At 47.0% G+C, this 25,439-nt stretch overlaps 1 protein-coding gene across 2 annotated transcripts in view; it reads right to left on the minus strand.

The window, feature by feature from the left end:
• Nucleotides 1-227: 227 nt before the first annotated feature.
• Nucleotides 228-25,439, minus strand: part of TNPO2 (transportin 2) — a 162,566-nt gene continuing 137,354 nt past the window's right edge. For both annotated transcript variants that reach the window (XM_078689212.1, XM_078689213.1), the window contains exons 21-25: nucleotides 20,112-20,187; nucleotides 19,549-19,648; nucleotides 5,156-5,230; nucleotides 3,951-4,080; nucleotides 228-3,492 (exon numbers count right to left, since the gene is read on the minus strand). In XM_078689212.1, the coding sequence (XP_078545338.1) occupies nucleotides 3,973-4,080; nucleotides 5,156-5,230; nucleotides 19,549-19,648; nucleotides 20,112-20,187 (359 nt within the window). In that variant the 3' untranslated portion in view covers nucleotides 228-3,492; nucleotides 3,951-3,972. The remainder of the gene's footprint in view (nucleotides 3,493-3,950; nucleotides 4,081-5,155; nucleotides 5,231-19,548; nucleotides 19,649-20,111; nucleotides 20,188-25,439) is intronic.

A 25,439-nucleotide genomic window follows, 5' to 3' on the forward strand; every position in this document is an offset into this window, starting at 1 on the left:
CCAAGGATTTATGGCTCTTAAGGGAAAGTGTGCAGGACTTGCCAATCAACCCTTCCTTCAGATTTCTGGGAATCAGTTGGGGAAGGAAATAAAGAACAACCAAAATCAGCCCTCCCTCCTACAAAATCCTTTTACCAGTTTAACACAAACCACTCAGATTCAAGTGCAAGAGACACAGGTGTGAACATTACCTACCCCAGAAACATCAGCAAATAATGGAGACACAGTCACAAGAAACATTTTTTAGTCAACAAAAAAATAATTGTACATAAAATGAGAAAAATCTCATTGCGCAAGGTGCAAGCAGCCGCTTTAACACTAATACATTGCTGTTTTACCATAGGAAACATTACGGAACATTTACAAATATACAAGTCCAGGATTAACAGACAGGCTAAAACTACAGAAGTAGTTGTACAAAAACAAGGAAGTCAGGAGGCAGCTTGGTCAAGTAGCTTAAACTTCACTGTGAAGACAAAAATGGAATTAAAATCAACCTGATGCAAACTTACTAGCCCAGTCAGTCACGGTCACGGTCACCAAACCCCAATGGTAAATTGCTCAGTCCCTCCCACTGAAAGCAACTGATTTCAGTGAAATTTGTTAAATTATGAGCCAGAGTTAATTTTTCAAAGGTGGATTAAAATATTTAAAACCCCTACCTTGTCGACATTACCACAGGCTGCTACCACATTGATCTTTGGCACCAGGAAGAACCAGGGGAGCAAACATACTCCATGGTGTCAAACTAAACTTTCAACCACCCCCCAGCTGCCGCTTTTTTATTAAATATATACGACTCTGGGATCCGTTCGATCTGGCTCTTGCAAAAGCTAAAATGTAGCCAAATAAATTTTATTTAAAAATGCAGAGATGGCTTGCTTTCCTAACAGCTCTGAGGCACTAGAACAAGTGAAAGACACAGAAAAAAACATAAAAGGATGCCATCTGTAACCCCAAAATTTGATTACGTTGCTACTCAATGGGACTTTGGTGAAGTCCTCCTTACTCATATGGAAGCCAGCCACTACAAACTCATTTTTAAATCAATCTTGCCTTTAATGTCCCTCCAACTGTCCCAAATCTCAATAAAAGGAAGTAGTGGATGCTCTTCAATTTTTAAGAGCAGCCTGGTGCTTTGAGAGTTAAATAGATCACCAGGAGCGGGTCTGCGTCACATTAGCCTTTTTCACAAGTGAACTTTAGGTCACAGAAGGTATCAAAAACTCACAACATGCTCATGAGTGTCTTCTAGAACCCTCAAGCTGAGGACTATCAGGATGACACCAAAACGAACGTCAAAGGTCCACCATAATACATGACTTGTCAGCTTTCATTCAGGATTTAGAAGTCCGCTTAAACCGATACCACCTTTTACTGTCCAACAAACTACAACTCCTTCCTGTAGTCCAAAGGTTTTTGCTTTGCAGTCTAATTTTCAAAGTTACCACCTGCATTGCCCTTCAAGGGAGCTGCGTTGTATTGGGCAGGTGGGCGGCTCATACATTCGGAGGATGAAATGCAGACTTGAATGGACTCTTGAGCTCAGGGGCAGTTGCCTCAGAAATCATCCAGCCAGTGAAATAAGCAACAAACAGAACCCACAAACCCTCTGAGATAAGGCCGGGGGTGGTGCAAGAAGTTTAAGCCACTGGACACAATCCCCAAATATTGAACAAATTGTTTTAGCAGACAAAACTGAGGGGGTCAACCCACTTCACTTGCAAAACAAAAAGGATTCCATCTAGTCTGTTGGTGCTGAATGGTGGCGGAGAGGTCTGTAGCTACAATCAATCATGTGAAGACAGCTTTGAATCCCCCCAGACCATCATTTTCCAGTAGACCGGAATAGCTTTTTAAAACACAGCAGCTCTGGCTAAGATTGCCTGGGTACTTACTGCACCCTGGTGTATTCAAAACATACAAGCACATCATTAAGAATGTGTGCTTCGACTCAATATCAGATAAGACATAAGCAATAAACTTTCATTCCAGCATCTGCTCCTTTAACTGCACCACCACTGAAATTAATTCTACTCAACGACTTTTGCGGTGGAAGGAGTGTCAGAAACCAAAATCGGACTGTTACAATCTGCTGACTCTGCACGCAGGAATTTGGTGTGCTTGCCCGTGGCACCTTCCCAATTTCATTGGCACTGGAGCATGTAAACAGTTTTATGGGTGCACCCCTCCTCAGAACACATCTTACAAAACTTACAGTCAAACTGGAAGCTAGCCCCACATTTTTCAGTACACAAGTTCAGACTCACTGACAACCTGCCATTGGCAGGGACAAAAAAAGGCCTCAGAACGAACCGTTGTTGCAATTAAAACAAGCAAGTTTCACTCGCTTGCGAGCACTGCGATTGCTCTTTAGAGATGCTTTCCCCACAGTGGAGGGTTTGGGCAGAAAGTGCACCTACAGATTATTCCACGCACACCACAAGGACATAGAAAGCCTTATTGTCAGTGTTCCCCACACGCTCATAAGTAGGACGCAATTAGCGGTCACAGAACACAAAGGCTCGCAATTTAAAGTGACTAAAACATGCTTCTACAGTTTTGTTACGACAGGACCCTCCCGTCCCAGAAGCCCTCCCCTTCCCTATTAAGCTAATTTGGCCCCCCTCCATGACTCCCTTCCCCAACTGCTTGCTGGGCAGTCCAAGCTTTAATAGCACAGAGAACAAGACTGGTCCCTACTGCAGCATCAAGAACAGGTCCTAAATGAAATGTTGAACATCTAATGGCTGACCTTCAGATGGCTCTCTAGCCCATTATCTCATGCACAGTACCTTCCCCGTCTCTTCTTCACCCACCAAGTTTGGGAAGAAGAAAGCAAGAAAGTAGCAGCCTCGACAGAACAGTCTAAAGGTCCTGTCCCTGATTGCTTCAGATTCTCAGATCCTACGCTTAGTACACTGTTATACTTCAGACATTCTGGTTCACCTTCAGTGCTTCCACTGGATGCGTTTAAAACTAGTCACATGTACCTCCAGACAAACCAGGCACATGCTACACCTCCCTCCCTGGCCCGCACTAGACATACCACCCTAGTATGGCCACTGCTAGACTTACCCTCCCTGGCCCCTGCTACACCTCCCTGAAAGGCCCCTGCTAGACCTCCCACCCCAGCATGGCCCCCACTAGACATATCCTCCATGGCACTTCCCGGTGGACCTCCCATCCCCCCTCCTTCACGGCAGACTGGACACTCACCCCTATGACAGAGGATAGTGTCCACTGCGCCAAGCAAAGGCCATCTTTTCATGAAATTCACTTTGCTTGTTAAATTCCCTGGTTTAAAAATGACATTGAGGTCCTCCTTCACCTCTCTTCCACCTTAAAATTTGCTGAACACGAGGTGAGGAAATGATAGGGGGACGGGAAGTCTTTTGTCCCACACTCCTCCCTAACCCCAATTGGTTGGGCAGTGCGACACATGGATGTGGACGAGCTCTCCCAGAAATCCCTCCCAGGACACACAGGAACCTGCAGGAGAAAAAGAGAAAGAAAATGTGAATTAGCCTCACTTGCTAGCACCAAAGGACCATCCAAAAGCGACAAAGGTGCAGCATGCATTAACATGATAACTGGATAACAACAAAAGCTGCAATACCTCAGACACTCTTAGCTCGCCCCTACCCACATTCCCCTTCATTGTGTGATCGTTGTCCCCCATTTTCCCTGTAGCGGCTAGGAAATTTGATGAACACAGAAACCTAGTAAGAAACAACTTAATAGAAAGAAAAACTTTGCTTGACGAACTAGACTTTAATCTTGCCACTAGCATAATGTAATGCAACAAAACAAAAATGCTTTGTGTACTTCAACTTTTCCTATGTTATATGCTTTGACATTCATTATGTCTGGCTCACACTACATAAAAGTAAAAAAAAAATAAAAAAAAATTCTTTAGATCAAGAATAGTCTTAAGACCTCACACTTACCTAGCATGGTCTGTCCCTTTTGTTAGACCCCGTAGAAGGCCGCCAGCCTCTCTTTCAACAGAGGGGGGAACTGCTCCGAGAACTGCTGCCAATTCTCCTCTCCCACCTGGTCCTTAAAACCATGGAGAATCTAGAATAATAGAGTATGCATTCAGTAACCGCACCAGAGAGAAAGTGCAAATGCAGGGTTGAAAAGGCACATGTACAAGGTCAAAGATGTCACACAGCTCTGAGGGTCTTGGGAAACTAGTAGGCATGTCACCAAAAAGTATCTTTGGTTTTAGGTTAACCCAACTCTAACATCTATTCTAAAATGACAGTAAGTAGTGTTTTGTCAATGACCAAATTAAGTGTAGGAGAAGATCTTTATTTCTTGGAGAACTGCTAGACAGGCAGGATTCTACACAGTCTTTGTAAAGCAGAGTGCAGAAAGTGAGAGCCCTCAGCGTCTGGCAACAGTAACCATTTAACAAAGCTACAACCTACCTTATACTCATTTCTTTAATTTATCCCCCCCCCCCATCGTTTTCCAACTTAGTCTTGCCTTGAACTTTATTCTTTAAATGCCAGAAGTTAAAGATTAGAAAATTGGTATGTGAATAGCATGGTAACCATCAATAGTGCCAACTGTGGTACAGAGCCAATACAACTGCCATGGAGGGTAAGGAGAGCATGGACGATTAAAAACGGCTAAAAGATAGCCAGCAGGAAGCTTCCTAAATGGACAGTGGGGGTGTGGCAGGATCTGTTAGCAAAATAGAAAAAGCTGCTTCGTTACATTTAAGCACCCAGCATGGATTACCCATGGTCACAACTCAACTCTGCTTGTGTATTCAGAAGACTGTCAGCAACTGAGCACTCGAAGTCTAAATGAACCCCGATGAGAACGGTGCTTATGATGGTAGAGCAAAAGCTCATACTGACAAGGGAGACTGAACAACTCACACCAGTTAATATTGAAGTAAAAAGAATAGTTGAGGTCCAAAAGTACAAAACACAGAACTATAAATTGAAATGCAGGGCTTTGATGGCTTGCTGTGAAACATAAGCACGAGACCTCACCGCGGAGGGATGGGTATTTTCACAGATTGCATCAGTGGCAGGCATTAACAAGAAGTGCTCCAGTGAAATAAAGTCAAGCAAACAGACTCCACAAGTCAAGCACAAAGTATTCGCAGCAAACACACAACCCATTGGTTATTCACCTTATAAAACATCTCCCGAAGATCATCCTTCGGGCTCACCCAGGAGGCCACAGCATCACAGAAGAAAATGAAATCCTGAAAAACAAATTGTCAGCTATTCAAAAAAGGTGACATTTTCTTTAGGATATTATGGCTGAACTTTACTCAAATGGCAGCTAAATCACAAATTTAAGATTGTTACAGACTGCAAATCAGTTACTATGTCAAAGCTTTGCTGTGAAATTGCACTTTGTGTATCAAATCTGAGGGGGTTAGATTAAAAAGAAAAGTGAAAGTTAGAGGAAGGAAACAGTAGAAAAGTAAAAATGCAGAGGTATAGGAGGGTTGGTTAGGAATGGAGGAGCTTTGGTAGCAATGGGAAGTGACGAATATAGCAAAAGGGAAAGAAAAAAGGGAAACCTGAAGCAAGATGGCTAAGAAGTAAGGATCACATTAATAGAAAGACTTGGAATGAAGATGGAAAGGAGGGGAATGGAAAGGAATTGGGGAGCAGGTATGCGTAGTGGGACTATGTGAAATGAGAAAGTGAAATCGAATGCGAGAAAAATGGCGAACAAAAATGTATAAAGTTGAAAGAGGGAGCTAGAAAGATGCAATGGGGAAGGGGGAGGAACAGTGGGAGAGTTTCACAGCCGTGAGGGGCACAAGGAAACAGGGTGAATGAAAGTGGAAAAGAATGGAAGGGAAAGTTAAAGGGAATTTAAAAACTGAGGAAAATTGAGGAGAGTCAGGGAAAGGTGCCAATGACAAGTGGACAGAACAGAGAAATGTGAAAGAATGGAGAGAGCAAATGACTGCTAGAGGAGATTGATAAAAAAAGAAAATGAAAGGTGGTGACTAGGAATTCAGAAAGCTTTAGAAATGGCAGGCAATATTAAAAGAAACGCTTAACACATGATTGCAGATGTGAGCCATGCAAATGTATGGTTGCTATCTCCATGGCAAGAAGACCTTCTGAAGATCGGTCTTTCAGTGTGCTGCAACGGGGATTGTGTGTGCATTTGGGAGGTGGGGAGTCAGCAGGGCTCCCCATGGAGGAAAAAAAAAGAAAGCAAAAGCATTTGTACTAAATTGCTCTTGTGTTATTTTGGATGAAAATGTAATTCACGAACGTTTCAGACTGACCTTTAGATAAGCACAAGTATTTCCTGGCATACAGAGACTGCTGGAGATTTGTTTTGAGACCTGATCAGATGTCTCTGCAGCACACAGGTTGATTAGTACTGTGTGATCATCAACTGGGACTGACTGTCCACAAAACGAAAATCTACACATACAGTGCCTAAAACTGGTATCCCACCTATTCCAAAATATTTAATTTGATTATCCAACTGCTCTGGTTAGCTTAGTGAAGTAATTAATGTGCCTGTAGCCGTTTTTGGCCAACTTGCAAGTCATTAAATCAAGGATGAAAGAAAAGGAGTAGGGAGATACTAAAACTTGCTGATTTTAGAGTGCTTTGGAGCTGCATGCCGGTGGAAGTGAAAACCGCAGGTTGGCTCAGTTAACACTGGTGAAAAATAAACTAACCTCCAGTCAAGACCCTGTATCTTTAGCAAGGATGAAACCCCTCAATTCCCAATGTAGATAAATGAAATATATAAACAATATGACAAGACGGGCGGGGGAATTGCATGCATTTTTAGGAGCAACCTCTCCGTTACACAAGTCACCTCCCCCTCCCTTTCCTCCTGTGAACTCCTCTGCCTCGACATCACCAGCGAGGGCAAACAAGTTTGTGCTCTACATCTCATCTATCACCCGCCTGGTGACAATCTCTTATTCACCCAACAACTCATGGATCTTCCAATGCCGGTCGGCAGACCACCCAAGTCTACCTAGGTGACTTCAATCTCCACTGGAACGATAAGAAAGACAGTAGTGAATAGTCTCAAAAGCTTCCTCAATGCGCTTGACCTCACCCAAATATGCGATAGACCAACACACGACAAAGGCTCGATACTCGATCTCATCATTGCCAAAGAGAACACGACACAACTGGAGGCGATCCAACCCTGCGACTGGTCAGACCACCACATTATCACCTTTTTTATCAATGAAAAAGTTAAACTTAACCCGGCTCAACCAATCAAATGCAAAACATGGAAAAGGGACATGAAGAATCTTCACCCCTCAACCCTACCTCCCCACATCGGCAGTCTCCTCGTTCCCCCCTCAGGCGCCTCGGAAGTTCAATCACTGACCGATCACTACCTTGACTCTATGAATACAATAGTCAATGAAGTCGCCCCACTGCAACTGAAGAGACTCCACCAAAATTTCTAACCCTTGGTATGACGATAGACTCAATGACGACAGGCGTTCTATGCGAATGGCAGAGCGCACCTGGAGATCGGACCCTTCAACACTGCACCTCAAAAGGCTTAAGAGCAAGAGAAATGCCTACTTCAGGAAAATAAAGCGCACAAAGTCGGACTTCTTTAGCCGTCAGTTGGACCAAGCAAAAAACAGGCCAAGAAAGCTGTTCGAGCTAATCAAGACCCAAACAAAGTCACAACCCTCACAATCAAACAGCACAACAAGCGACACCCCACACTGTGAAGCCTTCTCTGCTTTCTTTAAGCAAAAGACTGACAATATAAGAAATTACCTCATCATGGATGTGAGCCGACTCCCCAACCACACCAGAATATCAAACACTCAACCTAAAAACAAGGCATCCTGGCTGTACTTCGATACCTACTCGGAAGAAGCAATACACAAACTACTCTGCACCGTGAAGCCCTCTAATCACCTCACAGACCCTCTACCTGCTAATGCTGTAAAAGACTTCATCCCCTTGCTCCTCCCTCTCTGGACCAAAATCATCAACAGTTCCCTACAACAAGGCCTCATTCCAGACTCCCTCAAGGTGGGGCAAGTCACACCTATACTCAAGAAACCTACAGCAGACCCATCTGACCTCAACAATTACCGGCCCATCACCAATATCCCCACCCTGGCCAAACTGCTGGAGAAATGTGTCCAACTCCAGCTAACAAAACACTGACCAATTTGACCTCCTCAATCCTCATCAATCAGGCTTCCGAGCGAAACATAGCACGGAAACAGCTATGACACACATAATTGATGACGCCCTCCAAATTCTTGATCGCAATGAGTCCTGCCTCCTCATCCTTCTTGACCTCTCATCAGCATTTGACACGGTCAAACATGAGAACTTGCTGGAGCTGCTAAGCACTAGAATGGGTCTATCGGGAACTGTTCTCAAATGGTTCTCGTCCTTCCTTCACAACCGGTCTCAGAAGTTCAAGATCGACAATGTGCTATCTACACCTGTGCCTGCAGATCTAGGTGTTCCACAAGGATCCTCCCTCTCCCCCACACTGTTCAACCTCATCATGGAAAGGCTCGCCACCTTGCTCCAAGCTTCCAATGTCCAATTCCATATGTACGCTGACGAGACACAACTTTACCTAAAACTACAATCCCCGGAAGATATCAAACACCTGATTTCCACGCTTATTAACACTCAATCTTGGTTGGCCGATAACCACCTCAAACTAAATGCTCTGAAAACTGAGTTCCTACTCATCTCACCCCCGGCGAAAATTTCCACCACCCAAACCTGGCTCAATAACCTAACAGCATTCAACGTCCAACCTACCATCGTGGATTCGGCGAAATCCCTAGGCATCACACTCGACGCCAAGCTCAACATGCAGCAGCACGTTAGCAAAGCCACAAAAGGAGCTAATTTCCAAATCAACACACTGAGGAAAATTAAACCCTTCCTCCCTGCCGAAGACTTCCGAACTGCCGTACAAGCCTTAGTCATCCCCAGAATAGACTACGGGATTGTGGCCCTCAGCGGACTCCCGCTATCCACAACAGCACCCTTAAGAGCCTCCCTGAACGCTGCCGCGAGACTCATTACTGGCTCAAGAAAACATTCGCATATTTCCCCAGACCTAAAGTCTCTAAAATGGCTGCCATTTGAAGCCAGAATACAACTAAAAATTGCAGTTATGACACACGCGGCCGTGCACCACAATGCACCCAACTACCTCGCGCAAAAGTTGTCTATATCAGGAGGTTCTAGAGCCAATAGAAGTACAAAAAATCTACTCCTGAAACCTTGTAGATTTCGGAAAGAGAAAACATACAAGCGCTCCTTCTCAGGAATGGCACCCAGGATCTGGAATGCGCTCCCTCCTGAAACTAGGCTTATCTCCTCCACTGCACTCTTCAAAAAAGAGGTGAAAACCTTCCTTCTGGCCAAGATCTCCTGAACATTATAGGTACTGGATCAGAGACTGTAGGAAGGTGGCTACCTGACTATGGTTACCCCAGATTTTTTGCCTGTGTTTAGCTCGTTTTTTGACTTAGTTGACCTGGTTACCTGCTAATCAGGGCCCCAGGCCATCTGCTCTCTCTGTAAAATGGATTCCATGTACCCTAGGTACATACCACAATTGGAAATGGACTCCTTGTCAGCCCCTGTATAATGCACTATAGGTGCCCAGGGCATAGGGGCCACCAAGGCCTACCAGGGGCTGCAGCATATCTTTTGCCACCCCTGGCTGGTTCTTAAATTGACACAACTGGCTGATCACTCAGCTGGGGTAAGGTGGTGTAATCACCCCTTGCTTAGATATAGTATACCTATATCTAAACCTATATCTGGACACATATTAACCTGTGAGCCACTCCTATGGAAGGCCTCATCAATCCTGGAGGCAGAGTGCGTGGTTTCATGTGGGATGGAGCTCTAGCATGAGCTGAGCCTGTCTGCAGCTGTCGGGAACAACTCCCTAAGCTGTTTCAGGATAATGCCATACCATATACTCTTAAGTGCCTTATAATCCTCGCGGTTATATAGCAACTCTGGTTTGGCTTTATCTAAACATGTCGTGTAAGGTGTCATACGATTTGGAATACTATCCCCTCGCCAGTTCTGGCGACGGGGATAGCATTCCACCCCTCTAGAGGGGTAAGACATGTTCCTTTACTTTAATGCGGTTAATTTCTCAAAAGGCCTTATATCCACAAAATGGATGCCTCTGCCACAGACAAGAGTCTGGACCCCTGCAGCTGACCGAAACTCAGCCAAATGGGGCCTGGACAAAGGGTTTCCCGTCACAGGAGGGTGTCACCACCCTCCAGACAGGAGATAGTGGATTGTAGCAGGGAGGTCTGAAAGAAACCAGACACTGCCTGGGGCGCACAAGGCTGCCCCTTGCATAATCCGGCCAAACCGGTTCTGGGGCACTCCAGCCCTCGTGCCAGGGCGGCCTGGATCAAAGGAAAGGGGTGTATCCACCCCCTTCCTGGGTCCCACCCATAGGGGGGGACCTAGCAGGTAATCACGCCCCCCAGATTCGAATAAGAGTGGGAGCAGTGCCAATGCACATCAGATTTCCTGGAAGAAACATTCGAAACGAAACTCTGGACCCTTGGACCTCCATCTCAACGTGGAAGCCCGAAGAATCTCCCTTGTGGTCAAGGAGTGACCACCCTGCAGCAGCAGGCACCATCCAGCCCTCGACGTCTACTTGGTTGCAGTTCCCGCCGGAACTCGAGCGACTGAGATCGACGAGATCAAGCTTGCCTGCCTTCCAACAGCCCGATCCACAGTCCCTGCAGAGCTGAGACCCGTGGAGGCGACCGGAAGCGTGGGGCACGCCATCTTGAATTGACCACGAGACGCTGACCGTGCAGCCCACGAGTGACCCTCGAAGCTGTGCACCGGGGTTTGAGAAGCCCCAACCCGGAGCCACTCTTGCACCGAAGCTCACCCCTCTACACTCATCGAGTGCTGCGTGGGGCCCTTCTGCTACTTTTGGCTCAACGCGTTGGCCCGGTCACTTGCCAGCCGGCTAGTGGCCCCTGTGCCGACGAAAACTTGAAACCGACTTGTGAATCTGGTTGCTCCAGATCTGCACCAGCTCCCCTGAAAATGAGCCCCCACTCTGACCTTCCTGGTCCGAGTGAGAAGCAATCTCCCGGTTCCGCGTGGATTGCTTTTGCCAAGTGTTGTTTGCTCCAATCTTGAAGCCGACAGCGCCGACGGTGAGAGCCTGCGTGGGACAGATCGTGACCTGCTCCTGGACGTCGTAGATGCCCCAGAGCCCACGTGACAGCGGAGAGAAGCACCGCGACAGCGACCTGATTGCGCCCGACATTGCCTGGTTCCGTCCTGGTTCCACCCTGGTCACTGCTGAGTGACCCAGACTCTGTCCCCTCTGCTTTCAGGTACTTTTCGACTCGAGTCCACCCTTGGACTCCACCGGACACTTCTCTTTCACCCCGCCTGCAGCCCTTTCAGCTTCAAGCACCAAGAGCCTGCGTGACGAAACCCGACTCAACTTCGACCCTGTGCACCTGCTTCCTGTGGGTGAGGTAACTTTGCTCCGCCGGTGTTCCCACACTGGTGCACACCTCTAGGGTCTGTGTCTTAAGTTTTGTTCCTCTAGGTTCAGCGGAAGTGTCCTTAAACTCTAACTTTGTCATTTTTACGCACCATTGGTTAACATTGGTGCATGCGTGCGCTTTCCGCACTGCTCCCGAATCCCGTGGGCCTCTCCCGACTTCAGCACTGCTTGTCCTGACTGCTCCCAGCGATTCCCTAGGCCCTAGGCCTAACCACTGTTCGATTGGTATCTCTTATACCACTTGTTTAGTATATGGTTTGAGTGGCCACCCGCCCTCATCCATAATTGTGCAACTTGTATGTTTAAACTGCTTTTGATTTAACGCTTGTGCCCCTTTATTCATAAAGAATACTGGGGATTGTTTTTAGTAATAAACACATATATTTTTATAATATATACTTGTGGTGTCCTTTCATTTGATATTACAGGATTGTATGTGGTAAAACAGCTCGCTTAACACGACCTCTTAAGTTAAGCCTTTAGGCTGCTTAGTCCATGCTACCCCTAGGATAGCTTGTCTAACAAGGTTGACTTACAACCTGACACCATAAGGGATTGTTTGGTCTGATAATAGGTGGTTCCAGAATTGGAAACATCACCTATCAGGCCAACTTCTCACAGAGACTCTGCATTGTTTTGTATCACTGTTCACCTGTCCACTGGCTCTATACTTCTACTGGATGGGGACACCCCTACGCTACTCTCTTACTACAGACCAATATATGATTCAATGGGGTTTACTGACTCGCTCTCCCGATGCCCCCACTCAGTGTTCTCTCTATACTACGACATTGGTGTGAACCATCCACACACCCAGGGTGTACCTGAACACCTCTGTAGTGGGATCAATGACTTGTGCCTTCTTATATTACTTGTTTACCTGATTGTATATTGATATGTTCTATGTATGTTATTATTATCTTACCATGGTAGTGACTATTATACTGCTCCCATTTTCTCTGTTCTTTCCTACTGCCCCTACACTGTCTCTGTGAAGCGCTCTGATATCTGTAAGGATCTTGTTCGCGCTATATAAAACTTTGAATAAATAAATAAAATAAATAAGGGTCGTAAAGGTTTAGCCTCAAAGGTACACGGGGACAGGCAGAGAAAACCAGGTCCGCCTACCCCCTTTCCACATTTGAACCCAGGCTTAAGGAAGGATCGTGTAGCTGTTGGGAGAAGGGGGGGGGGTTGAAGAACGAAGATGGGGTGGATGATTCCGATGCCCTGGCAACCAAGGTCTTTATCACCACGCTTTTCACTTCTCATGGTGATGCAATCCCAGTTATCAGCAGACAAGAGGTATAAAAAGACCTTGATGAAGTTGGAGACCGGTTCACGACCTTGGAAGAAATGGATACCAGCAGAGATGAAGAGCTGGAGATGCAGCAAGAGATCCTACGATTAAGGGAGCAACACACTGATTTGCAGGCTCAGGAAAAAAATAAAAAATAAAATAAAAATCGCTAAAGGAGAAAACGTGCGCATCCGGGGAGTATCATTACAAGCCGAAGGGGATGACATAAAAGCGTACGTCCTTGCTCTATTCAGACATGTGTTGGGAGATGAGAGCCCCTCGGGTATACAAAATCGACAGGGTGCATCGTGTGGGACTGCCTAGAAGCAATAAAACTCCCTACCATCTGGCAAGCGAGAAATGCCAACCCAGTGCAGTTCAGGGGCCATATGCTGCTCTTCCAGGATCTTTCCTTAACTACACTATTCAAGCGCAGAGAATTCCGACTGTTTACCACGCACCTTAGAGGAAAAGAGATCTCGAACTCTTGTCTACCTCCTTTTCGCATAATATTTAGACATGAAGACAAGCTTTGGCAGATCAAATCTCTAAAAGAGGCCTGCGAGGTGCTAAGACTCAATACAGAGGCCTCCCAGGAGGACCACAGCAGACGCACGAGGAGGGACACCATGAAAGTCTCTCGTTGGCGCAGGATCGGGGGCACTCCCGCCAACCACAAGCCAGATCGCAAAACGATAGCAAATGAGAGAAGCAGTGATTGAAGCTTTGGCCAGCTCACCAGAGCGTCCAGTTTCCCCCTCACCGGTTACATTGGGGGCCCAGGAGCTCTTGGGCAGGTGTGCGCCGGAGGACAACCCACAGGCAAGTCCGTTCCTTAGTGTCAACCAGGCGATTCGAGAAACCTTTATCAAGCGGACGACAGAAAGAAACTGGTGCACTACTCCCGAAAATCCTTTTACACTTAAACAGTCGTTGCTTGCTGTGTTATAAAATGTTTGTTAGTTTAGGTTGGGAAAAGATTTATTGGGGTTTGTTTGGTATGGGGTCTTATTTGAGTTCACGTTCTCCTCCGCACCAAGGTCTGATAGTATGGTATAGGGGGCACGGTAGGGGCTATGGGGGCCTATTTAGAGCTAGCGATATGCAGGGCATTGTTGGTTACAAGCACTTGTTCCCCATTATACACAACACATGGGTAGGACCCTGAAGATTGTAAAACTCAATGTCCGAGGCCTTCACCATCCGGTAATGAGTTCCGCTATCCTGTCCCCGTTCGAAAATTCAGGGGGGGTAGCCTACAGGAAACACCTCCTGCAGCGAGAAACATCGCATGCACTCCCAAAAGTTTCCCCGCTGTAAGAAAGTGGCTCTATATATATACTGGACCAAAGTAAGGTACAGTGTGTATAGATTCCCCAGTCCCCAGAGGTATAACGGAGGTTAAAATTAGATATAACCTTGCTCTCTAAAGGGGTAGCTTGGTCGAGCAGTAAGGCAGTATCAGAGGACAGTGTAAACCATTTGTTGTACACAGTCAGCAAAAGGTTTCACACACTCAAGAACTGAACTCTAGGCCAATTGTTTTTATATCAAAAGATATAGTTTTATTTTAGAACCAACAGGCATCAAAATATACTTTTCTCAATATGAGTGACTTTAGGTAATTACTTTGCAGAAAGGCAATAGACTTTGTAAGTACAATAGCTACAGTGGTTGCAATAGGCAACACAATTCTAAACACAATTTAACATTGAGCTGAATGGGTTTTTCTACATAAATGCAGTGGATTACTTTAAGGATTATTTTTCTAACCACAGGACTGAATCCTGGATTCAGTCCCGGGACCTACGCTGTAAACAGTTAAGTAAGAGCGTTTTGGATACAGTTGTGATTTTTAAAGAATATAAATGTATTTTCAAAGTTGACACTTAGAAACTTTTCAGTGAATAACAAGTGTTATCCTATGGAAGTAAATTCAAGTCACAGGTAAAGTAGGTTCTCGTTACTTTTGTAATCCAGTACTGGACTCCTAGGTTCAGCACTGGGACCACTACCTAAGACAGGTAAGTAATTACGGTTTGATAGTTGGTACGATTTTTAAAGAATATTTCTAGTTTGCAAAAATCGACAGAAGAAATTTCACAGAAAAACAGTCAATGGTTTCCTTTGGAAGAAAATTCAGGTTACGGGTAAGTACAATTAAGATTATTTATTTATTCAAAGTTTTATATAGCGCGAACAAGATCCTTACAGATATCAGAGCGCTTCACAATGACAGGGTAGGGGCAGTAGGAATGAACAGAGGTAATGGGAGCAATGTAGTAGTCACTAACATGAAAGGATAATAATAAAATACATAAAACATATCAATATACAGTCAGGTAAACAGGTAATATAAACGGCACAAGTCATTGATCCCATTACAGAGGTGTTCAGGTACACCTTGGGTGTGTGGAAGGCTTATACCAGTGTTTTAGTATAGAGAGCGCACTGAGTGGGGGCATCGGGAGGGTGAATCAGTGACCCAATGTGTCTCATATATTGGTCGGTAGCAAGAAAGTAGCGTAGTAGTGTCTCCATCAAGTAGAGGTATAGTGCCAAAGGACAAGGTGAGCATTGATACAAGGCAATGCAGAGTCTCTGATCCGGCACCTATAAGGTTCAGGAGATCTTGGCCAGAAGGATGGTTTTCACCTCTTTCTTGAAGAGTGCAGCGGAGGAGATACGCCTGGTTTCAGGCGGGAGCGCATTCCAGATCCTGGGTGCCATTCCTGAGAAGGAGCGCTTGTAAGTTTTCTTTCCTGAATCTACGGGGTTTCAGGAGTAGATTTTTTGAGCTTCAGATTTTTTGAGCTTACTTTCTCGGTTCAGTACTGGGGTAAAAGGTACAGTACTGGCTTCTCTTCAGATCACATATGAGTAATTCGGAATTCAGCTGATTTTAGATGAAAATTTTAAAGTTTCAAAACTGCACACTTAAGAGATTTCAAGGGCACGTCCTTGTGGTCTTGGGTCACTCAGACACAGGCTGGGCTTGCCGGGCGCAGAGTGGGCTGGATTTGCAGTTCCTGGCTGGCACCAGGGGCATTGCTGTTGGAGCAGAACCACTGCTCGTGGGAGTCCCAGTCTTTCGGAATGTTCATGGCAGGCAGGTCCTCCAGGGTTGTCGAGGTTGCTGTCCGCAGGAGACGCCGGAGTTTCACAGTAGCAGGTTAAAGGAGCAACAGGTCTGTAGGGTTCTGGGGCCAAGTCAGTGGGCGTCGTCCTTTTGTTAGCAGCTGCGCAGCAGGTCTTCTGGTTTCTTGGTCTTGTTGTTGCAATCGTGATCTGAGGAAAGAAGGTTCAGGGTGCCCCCTAATACTAAATTTAGGGGCGTTACAGGTAGGGAAAGGCAGGGACCCATTGGTCCCTGCCCTGGGGTGGGTACACCCTCAAGCCTGCTCCTTTCCTGTTGGAGGGGGGCAGGAGTCCTGCTTCACATCGCCTCTCCCACCTGAGGGGTGGGGTTGGCAAAGGCTGACACACCCCCTTTCCTCACTTAGGGTTTCCCGTCGTTCTTCTCGCCAGAGTGGGGGTCAGAGCCGGTGGGGGCCAGTTGCTGAGTACAGCAAGTGGCCTGGAGAAGCTCACAAAGGCAGTATGCCTTTGAAGCTTCCCCTGCCCATCCTGGGGGAGGATGCTTGGCATCTCTTCCCAGGATGTACATTGTTTCAGGCCCCAAAGAGCGGCAAGGTCTCGACCCAGGGGTCCAGAAACATGTCTGGTGGTGGCAGCCTCGGCAGCCACACTGGGAGTGGGCTAGGTTTCAGGGGGAATCTCTAAGATGCCCTCTGTCATGCATTTTACATTAAATCCCACACGGACATCAGTGCAGGATTAATGTGCTGAGAAGTTTGATATCGAACTTCCCAGTCTTCAGTGAAGCCATCATGGTGCTGTGCAGTTCGTAATGACGACCTTCCAGCACCCTAAACTCTTAATGGCAGCACTGCACTTACAGCGCCCAGGAATGGCCCTGGGTACTGTATGGGCACAGGGCTCATACACCTGTGCCCACACCACTGGCATAGAGCACCCAGCTAGAGGGGTGACTGATGGATGGCAGGGCAGTGAGCTTGTGGGCATGGCACACAGGGATGTGTGCCATGTCGACTCTCCGTTGAGCTCTGTACTTAGACACTCAGCCTGCAAAGGCAGTGTGTGGGTGTCAGGGTACAGGGCCCCCAAGGGAGGCACAATAAGTGCTGCAGCCCTTAGGGGTCTTCTCTGGTCACCATGCCCGGAGCACCTAGGGTACCATTTACTAGGGGCTGACAGGTGGCCAGAGATGCCAATTGGGTTTTAGTTTCAAGACAGGTTTAGGGAAGGAACACAGGCCCTGGGCACCTGGTTGGCAGGAGCCCGGGGGACCCTCAGTCAAAGCACATAAGCAATTCAACCAAAGGTGGGGGCATACTCATGCAAGAAAAATTGCACTCACACACCCAACTATGGTCCTCCACCAGGTCTCAAAAGACTAACGGGGATGCATCCTCTTCAGCGCAAAGTTCAGCGGTAAATTAGTCGCTACACTTGCAGAAATCAGAGGACGATTACTGGCAGTCAGAATACAATGGGAATCTGTCCACTTCACGCTCGCTAGCATATACACTCCTAACACACAACAAGAGCCCTTCATACGCAAAGCCCTCGGAGAAGCTATGGCATCCCCAGATGGAACTATTTTAATAGGTGGGGGCGACTAACCTGGTTATGGATAATGCTCTAGACCGGTTGGGGCAGTGCCACACGCAGACAGGGTATTTTTCGGCAGACAGTTTGCACTGGCTCACAGAATCAAAGACATACGGCGCAGTCACCACCCAGGCATAAGAGACTACACACATTACTCAGCAGCTCACAAAACAAACGTCCACATAGATCACTTTTTGGCTACGCCAGCCTGGCCTTGAGCATTTCTGACCCTACCATCGAGCTGCGCTCTCTCTCGGATCATGCCATGATCACAGTGTCACTACACCAGAACACACACCCTCCTAATCCTGCAGGGTGGCATCCCGCTCAGCAGCACATAAAAACTGTCTTCCTGAATGACATTCTACCACACGAGAAGGAAAACTTCGACAAAATGTTGAAAAAAATCCAGCCACAAAATTACAGAGGGAGCTCTTGTCCTGGATCAGAGCTGGCTGGCGTGGAAATCAAAGTATTGAAATCAGTGCGCCGAGATGGCGCCTGTGTACGTGTCGCAGAGGTCACTTCTGGCACAAGTGACACAGACGGCACGCAGATCCAATAGACATCACACACTGGCGCGAAGAAGTACTGCTCACAAAAAATCTTCCATATCTAATTGTACGCCTGGGGAAATTCTAAGGTAAGGATTTCGCGGCAAGAAGTCTCTATCAGAGTTGAAAAACTAAGTATGCACATCTCGCCACCGAACACTACCTTAAGATGCAACAGCCAAACCCAGGTTAAGATTCAACAGGTCCAAGCCATGCAATCTGTTCATCTAGTCCTCAACAAGTACTAACAGCAGTTAATTCTGACCTCAGGGGGACCTATTTTGTTTAGTTATACTGAGGGGTAACGGGGGAGACAGTAGTCACAGGTGAAAAAGTGCACCTCATGATTCAATAAGGTGGAGTCAGAGAGCACCATTTACTAGCGTGCAGGAGTAATTGCTCTGAAAATTCAGATCCAGTCTGGTTCCTGGGATTATTCTCAGAGGTGAAGAATCTGTTAGGAGTATTCACATTGATCACCATAAAATGAGCGAACCAGCATGGGATGCACAAGGGTGAAAGTAGGGGGACTGACATCTAAAGCAACCACTTAGATAAGCAGATTTCAGGTTCATCACTAGGTGACGGGGTAGAGTTCAGTGGTTCAGGAGTGTTAAAATGAGGGAGTAGCCAATGCTTTTATTTCATGCAATTAAGCTGAATATTTAAAATAGTACACCTTCTCAAATCCTCGCACTCCAATATTAATCATATACTTGAAGCCTGTGGGGAGCAGAGAGCCACTACCACATGGCAGTTTGTTTTCCTACTGTGGTGTACTTTTGGCCACCGCTTAGCTCGATGCGGTTACATTTTAGAAAGATTTCTCAATCAGCAGGTTTTGATGGCATTCTACATGCAAGCAGGTGTAGATAAATGTGGCAAACAATTAACTTTAATGCAACTATATGACTTTGGGAGGTGTTGTACACAGTAGACACATTTTGACTATGGTGTTCATCTGGAGGCCGAATAGGTGATGAGCGATGCTGAAGCCCTATGACAGCTACTTACACCAACACAGCTTGGGTTTGCTTTATCTGTTAAGGAGTACTATTAGGCTACCTATGGGGCTATAATTATACTCCTAACCCAACTCCGCATCCCAGACAGGTTACCATACAAATAAATTCCATACCCAGACAGTCAATCCTTCTTGGGTATGCTACCATACAGGAAATAAATAAGCCAAACTGTCTTTTCTATTGTTGCAAAAATACGTATACGTGATAGGTTTGTTCTCTGCATCAGCCTAGGTTGAACAATGAGGCTGATATAATGCAAAAGGTGCCATGTTAAATTAGTGTGAGGGGTTGTGAGATAAAAAATGTTATTGACTGACTATGAGAAAGGACATTTTACTCAGGCACTGCAGCCCCTGATGAATGAAGCCTTTCAAGAAGTAGCCCACCAGCAATGAAGGACAGGAACTCCCAAATTCATCCTTACCTGCACCACACCACTAGGATTCACTCCGATCATCATGCAGATTCCACGAAATGCAGAGTCCTTCTCCTCGTTGTCTCTGATATTCCTCAAAGATGTACACCTGAGAAAAGTCATGTTTACTTATCGAAAATTAAAGGCACCAAATGCCACCCTTTCTCCCACCACTCCCTGAAGCAGACAAAAATCAGTCTCAAAGCACTCGTTGCAAGATTCACGTCACGCTTTCTTTCGATGTCTGTGTAACAGGTGTGCAGTTTTCAGATTCAACACTTAACGATTGGAAAATATGCTAAGCTTAGCCACAGGGGAAGAAAATAAACCAGCATAGCTCTGCTGCAGAGTGTAGCGGAGTTCCAGGAACAAACATTACCAGAGCATGTTCACAATATTCAGCAGTGTCACCAACATGGTAACTAGTAAACTTTTATTCTAACAGATCAGTAGTAACATCCTAGCTCTTCCATAGTAATCAGCAAATTGGACAATTCAAGCCCCAAGTGGTCTCCAAGAAACCAACCCTTTAAGCCTGCAGTGATTTTTGCCATGCTTCTCTTGTAACTTACCAGGGTCTTATAAACTGCTGCAGCATCGGAGAAACTTCCTGGGGGCACACACACCCCAAACGCCCAATGGTGATTGCTGCATTTAAAATAAAAAATAACATTTTAATAAGGGAAGGGGGAGTTCTGCCATGCCACCCCTCCCACATGTAGCCACATTGACCTCTCCGGTAATCTAAACTACTAAGAAGCACCAATACAGTGTACTGCATTCAAGCCAAGGGTGTTTGATAAAAAGGAGCACGGTTTAAATTGATAAACACAAAATAACAGTAACTTAAGTGTGGTGAAACTGCTGATCCAATAACTGTCCCATGGACACGTCAAAGAAATTGAATATGCTACTTACCAGTATGCATCTGTTCTTGGCATGTAGGGCTGCTAACATTCATATCTTAGCATTAGATCGCCGCCTAGTGTTGGGTCCGGATGATCGCACATTGTTGTCCTGGAAGAGTCTTCGAAGTATCCTGAGATAGGTGGCTCCTCCCCTGGACTACAGTGCGCATGGGCATCGGCTCCATCCCCAGATTGTTTTTCGCCATTGTGGCAGAAGATGGAGTGAAAAGTGTAAAGGATGTCCATGCTAATGATTGAATACAATAGTATATCTGCAGCTGCGACAGGCACCGGGGAGGAGGGTGGGCGATATGAATGTTAGCAGCCCTACATGCCAAGAACAGATGCATACTGGTAAGTAGCATATTCAGTTCGAGGCATGTGGGCTGCTAAATTCATATCTTAGCATAGAATACATAGCAGTCCCTCCATTAGCGGCGGTTGCCCGTGCCAGCTGCAGAAACCTGAAAAAGTGTCTTGAGAACAGCCTGTCCTACAGCAGCTTGCTGCTTGGAATGCACATCAACACAGTAGTGTTTTGTAAAGGTATGTGGTGTAACCCACGTGGCTGCTCTGCAAATGTCCTCTAAAGGAATGTTCCCTAGGAAAGCCATGGATGCCCCCAATTTGCGTGTGGAGTGCGCCCTTGGGGGTATCGTTAACGTGCGCTTGGCCTTTTGATAACAGATTTGGATGCACTTAACAATCCACCTGGCTATTCCTGTTTTGGAAATAGGGTTGCCTTTGTGTTGTGGTGAGAAGGCAACAAAAAGTTGTTTTGTTTTCCTAAAGTGTTGTGTTCTGTCTATGTAGTACATTAACGCCCTCCGTACGTCTAACGTATGGAGCATTCTTTCCGCTACCGTTTGTGGGTTTTGGAAGAATGCCGGCAAGTCAATAGTTTGGTTGAGATGAAACTGTGACACCACCTTCGGAAGGAATTTGGGGTTAGTACGTAGCACTACCCTATTTGGATGAATCTGAATGAATGGCTCTTGGATTGTGAGCGCTTGTAGCTCACTAACACGCCTCAGTGACGTAATAGCAATTAGGAAAGCCACTTTCCACGTTAGGAACTGGAGTTCACACGAGTGCAGTGGCTCAAATGGTGGTCCCATCAGTCTGGTGAGGACCACATTGAGGTTCCACACCGGAGCTGGCGGTGTTCTTGGGGGAATGACTCGTTTCAGGCCTTCAAGGAAAGCTTTAATAGCAGGCACCCTGAAAACAGAGAGATGCTGCCTATTTTGAAGATAAGCTGCGATGGCGGATAGATGTATCCGAATAGAAGTGAACGCTAGATTGCACTTGTAAAGATGTAGCAGATAGCAAATGATGTTAGGGATAGATGCATCTAGCGGGTTGATGTCATTGGCTGTACAGTAAATGACAAAACGCTTCCATTTTGCAGCATAGCATGCTCTGGTAGTTGGCTTCCTTGCCTCCTTGATGATGTTCATGCATTCTGGAGGTAGGTTAAGGTATCCAAACTCTAGGACTTCAGGAGCCAGATCGCCAGGTTGAGCTGTTGCGGATCTGGATGCTGAATTTCTCCATGGTTCTGCGTCAAGAGTCTGGGCGTGAGGCGCAGTCTTTGATGCGGCACCACTGAGAGTTCGAGGAACGTGGTGTACCATGCTTGGCGCGCCCACGTTGGAGCAACCAGGATGAGAGTCATCGCGTGCTGCCTTAGCTTTCTTGCCACCAGCGGTATCAGAGGGGCTGGCGGAAAAGCGTACGCAAATTTGCCTGACCAGTTCATCCATATCGCATTCCCCTGCGACTGTGGGTGAGGGAACCTGGCGGCAAAGTGTTGGCATTTTGCGTTTTCTTTTGTTGCAAACAGGTCTATCTCCGGATGACCCCACTGCTGGAAGTACGGGAGGAGTACTGACGGATGTAACTCCCACTCGTGCATTTGATGGCTGTATCTGCTGAGCAGATCCGCCATCTGATTGTCCTTGCCCGGGAGGTGTTCTGCCATGAGGAAGATGTTCCTCTGAATGGCCCACCGCCACATGCCCTGAGCCAGATGACAGCTGTGGCGAGTGGGTGCCCCCCTGTTTTTGAATGTAGTACATCGCGGTCATGTTGTCCGTCCGGACTAACACTACCTTGTTGCACAGATGTACAATGAAGGACTTGAGCGCCATGAAGATTGCCATCAGTTCCAGATAGTTGATGTGCATCTTCTGTTGCTGCGTCGTCCATAGTCCCTACACGGTGTAAGTGAGCAGATGAGCTCCCCATCCCTGGAGAGATGCGTCCGTTGTCAGGATAATCTGTGGCACTGGCTCCTGGAACAGTCGGCCTTTGCAAAGGTTGTGTGGAGTCCACCAATGCAGAGAGTCGTATGCCCGACTGGTAACCAACACTAGGTCTGTTAATTGTCCCTGAGCCTGTGTCCACTGATTTGCTAAGCACTCCTGGAGCGGGCGCATATGTAACCGTGCGTGAGGGACTATGAAGATGCAGGAGGCCATCATGCCTATCAACTGCATGAACACTCTCGCTGGAAATGAGTGTTGTGGTCTGAACTTCTGGATTAGAGACTGCATGCTGTCTATCCCGACTTGGTTTGGGTGAGCCATGGCCGTCAGGGTATTGATCGTCGCACCCAGAAACTGCCGGACATGTGCCGGCTGAAGATGCGACTTTGGGTAGTTCAACGAGAAGCCCAGATCGTGAAGGAAGTGAATGGTAGTCGACATGTCCGCGGCACACTGGCTTGGCTTGAACGAGCCAGTCGTCTAGGTAGGGGTAGACATGGATGTTCTGCCTCCTGAGGTGCGCCGCCACTGTCGCCAGACACTTGGTAAACACTCTTGGGGCTGTGGTCACTCCGAAGGGTAGGACCTTGAACTGATAATGTTTGCCTTGGATAGTGAATCTGAGGTATTTTCTGTGGGACGGGTGTAGTGGAATGTGGAAATAAGCATCCTTGAGGTCTAAGGTTGCTAAGAAGTCCCCTTGTTTTAGCAAGGGAAGAATCTGTTGCAGTGTAAGCATATGGAAATGTTCTGATAGTATATACAGGTTGAGGGGACGCAGATCTAGAATGGGTCTGAGAGATCCGTCCTTCTTTGGAATAAGGAAGTACAGGGAATATACCCCTGTGCCCTCCTCCTCCACCGGCACGAGCTCGATAGCGCCTTTTTGCAGCATCACCACTACTTCCTGCTGCAATAAGTGCAAATGCTCTGCGGACATAGGCCGTTGCCTTGGTGGAATGTTGGGTGGAGTGGACTTTAACTCTAGACAATAACCGTACTGGACAAGTTGTCGCACCCACCTGTCTGTGGTGATGTTTCTCCAGACGGGCAGGAACTGCTGTAGTCTCCCCCCCGACAGGTGTTAGGTGGTCGGGGGGCAGTGACAGAGAGTCACTGTTTGTTTGGGGCAGAGGAGCGGGAGTTGTTGTTTCCTTTTCCACGTCCTCTGGTACTGTTTCCTCGGTAACCCCCTTTGTTTTGCTTGGGGTACGAGGATTGTGCTCCACCTCTGGAGAATTGTGACTGTTGACCCATCTGTCCTCTGGTGACTCCACGTGCACCTGAGCGACGAAAATTGTTGCCACGAAACTGTTGTGATTAAAGGGCCCCCATAGACTTAGCAGTTTCGGTGTCTTTCTTAATTTTTTCTAGTGTGGTGTCCACATCTGGACCAAACAGTCTATAAGGATTGACTGGCTGATTAAGAATGGTTGTCTGAATGTCAGGTTTAAACCCCGATATGCGGAGCCACGCCTGTCGTCTGAGCATGACGCTAGTGTTAATGGCCCTAGCTGCTGTGTCTGCGGCATCTAGTGCACACTTTATGGCTGCGTTGGAGATCAGTTTTCCCTCTTCTATAAGCAGTTTGGTGCCCTCTTGAAACTGCGAAGGCAGGTGTTCTAAAACCCGCTCTAGGGTGTCGTAATGCGCCCTATCATAACGTGCCAAGAGAGCTTGCGTATTTGCAATACGCCAAAAATTGGCAGCCTGTGCAGCTACTCTTTTGCCTCCTGCCTCTAGCACTTTGGACTCCTTATCCGGGGGAGGAGCTTCACCCGTTGTTTGGGAGTTGGCCCTTTTGCGGGCATTTGCGACCACCAGGGAGTCAAGCGGCAACTGTCCCCGAATGTATGCAGGGTCTGCAGGTGCTGGTCTGTACTTTTTTTCGATACGTGGATTGACCACTCTCGCCCTGGTAGGTTCCTTAAAGATGTCCGCAGCATGTTTGAGGACCCCTTTGAGCATAGGCAGTGTCTTTACTGTCCGTTCAGAGACTGAAAAAGTGTCAAATAGAAAGTCTTCTTCTACTGGGTCAGCATGCATGTCCACATCATGATTAGCAGCTGCCCGTTCAATGAGTGCATGAAAACCTGCAGAATCTTCTGTTGGGGATGCACGTGCAGTGAAAGGCTGTGGGTCTTGCCCCACATCTTGGGTGCCTTGGTCACCAATGTCATCATATGAATCCGGTTGTGCATCTGGTTCATTGATGGGGAAAGTGTATTGGTCATCTTCAACATATCCTTCACCCTCAGAGTGTTCTGGGGAAGGAGTTGGGCTCCTTCTTGGAGGAGGCTGGATAGGTTCCATGAGGCCTGAAGCGTCTTCAGGAAGCCTTTTTTTCTTTAGGGGGATGACATAGGAGTCCACTGGCTGTGAAGTGATCCTCCTCTTGTAAAGGGTCAATTTGCCCGTGTCTGCGTCGATAAAACGCTCCGAATCCTCTTCAGAGTCGAGTACCCGACTCGAAAGTGCCCCTGCCGTCGAAGAATCCGACTTCTTTGGCGTCGATTTTGTTGAAAAGGCCTTCGGCGTCTCTTTTGGCGGCAGAAGGAAGAGAAGTTTACCCGCAGGCTTCACCGGAATGTCCATCGGCTTCTGTGGCGATGGCATCGGAGCCGGCGTAGCAGAGGCCTTCTCCCTGATTCTCTGTAGTGAAGCGGCGACGAGGGACGCGTCACTTACAGCGGCCCTTGGCGCCGACGAGGTCTTGACCTTG

Source organism: Lissotriton helveticus, chromosome 1_1 (genome assembly GCF_964261635.1).
Source record: "Lissotriton helveticus chromosome 1_1, aLisHel1.1, whole genome shotgun sequence".
Classification (NCBI taxonomy): domain Eukaryota; kingdom Metazoa; phylum Chordata; class Amphibia; order Caudata; family Salamandridae; genus Lissotriton; species Lissotriton helveticus.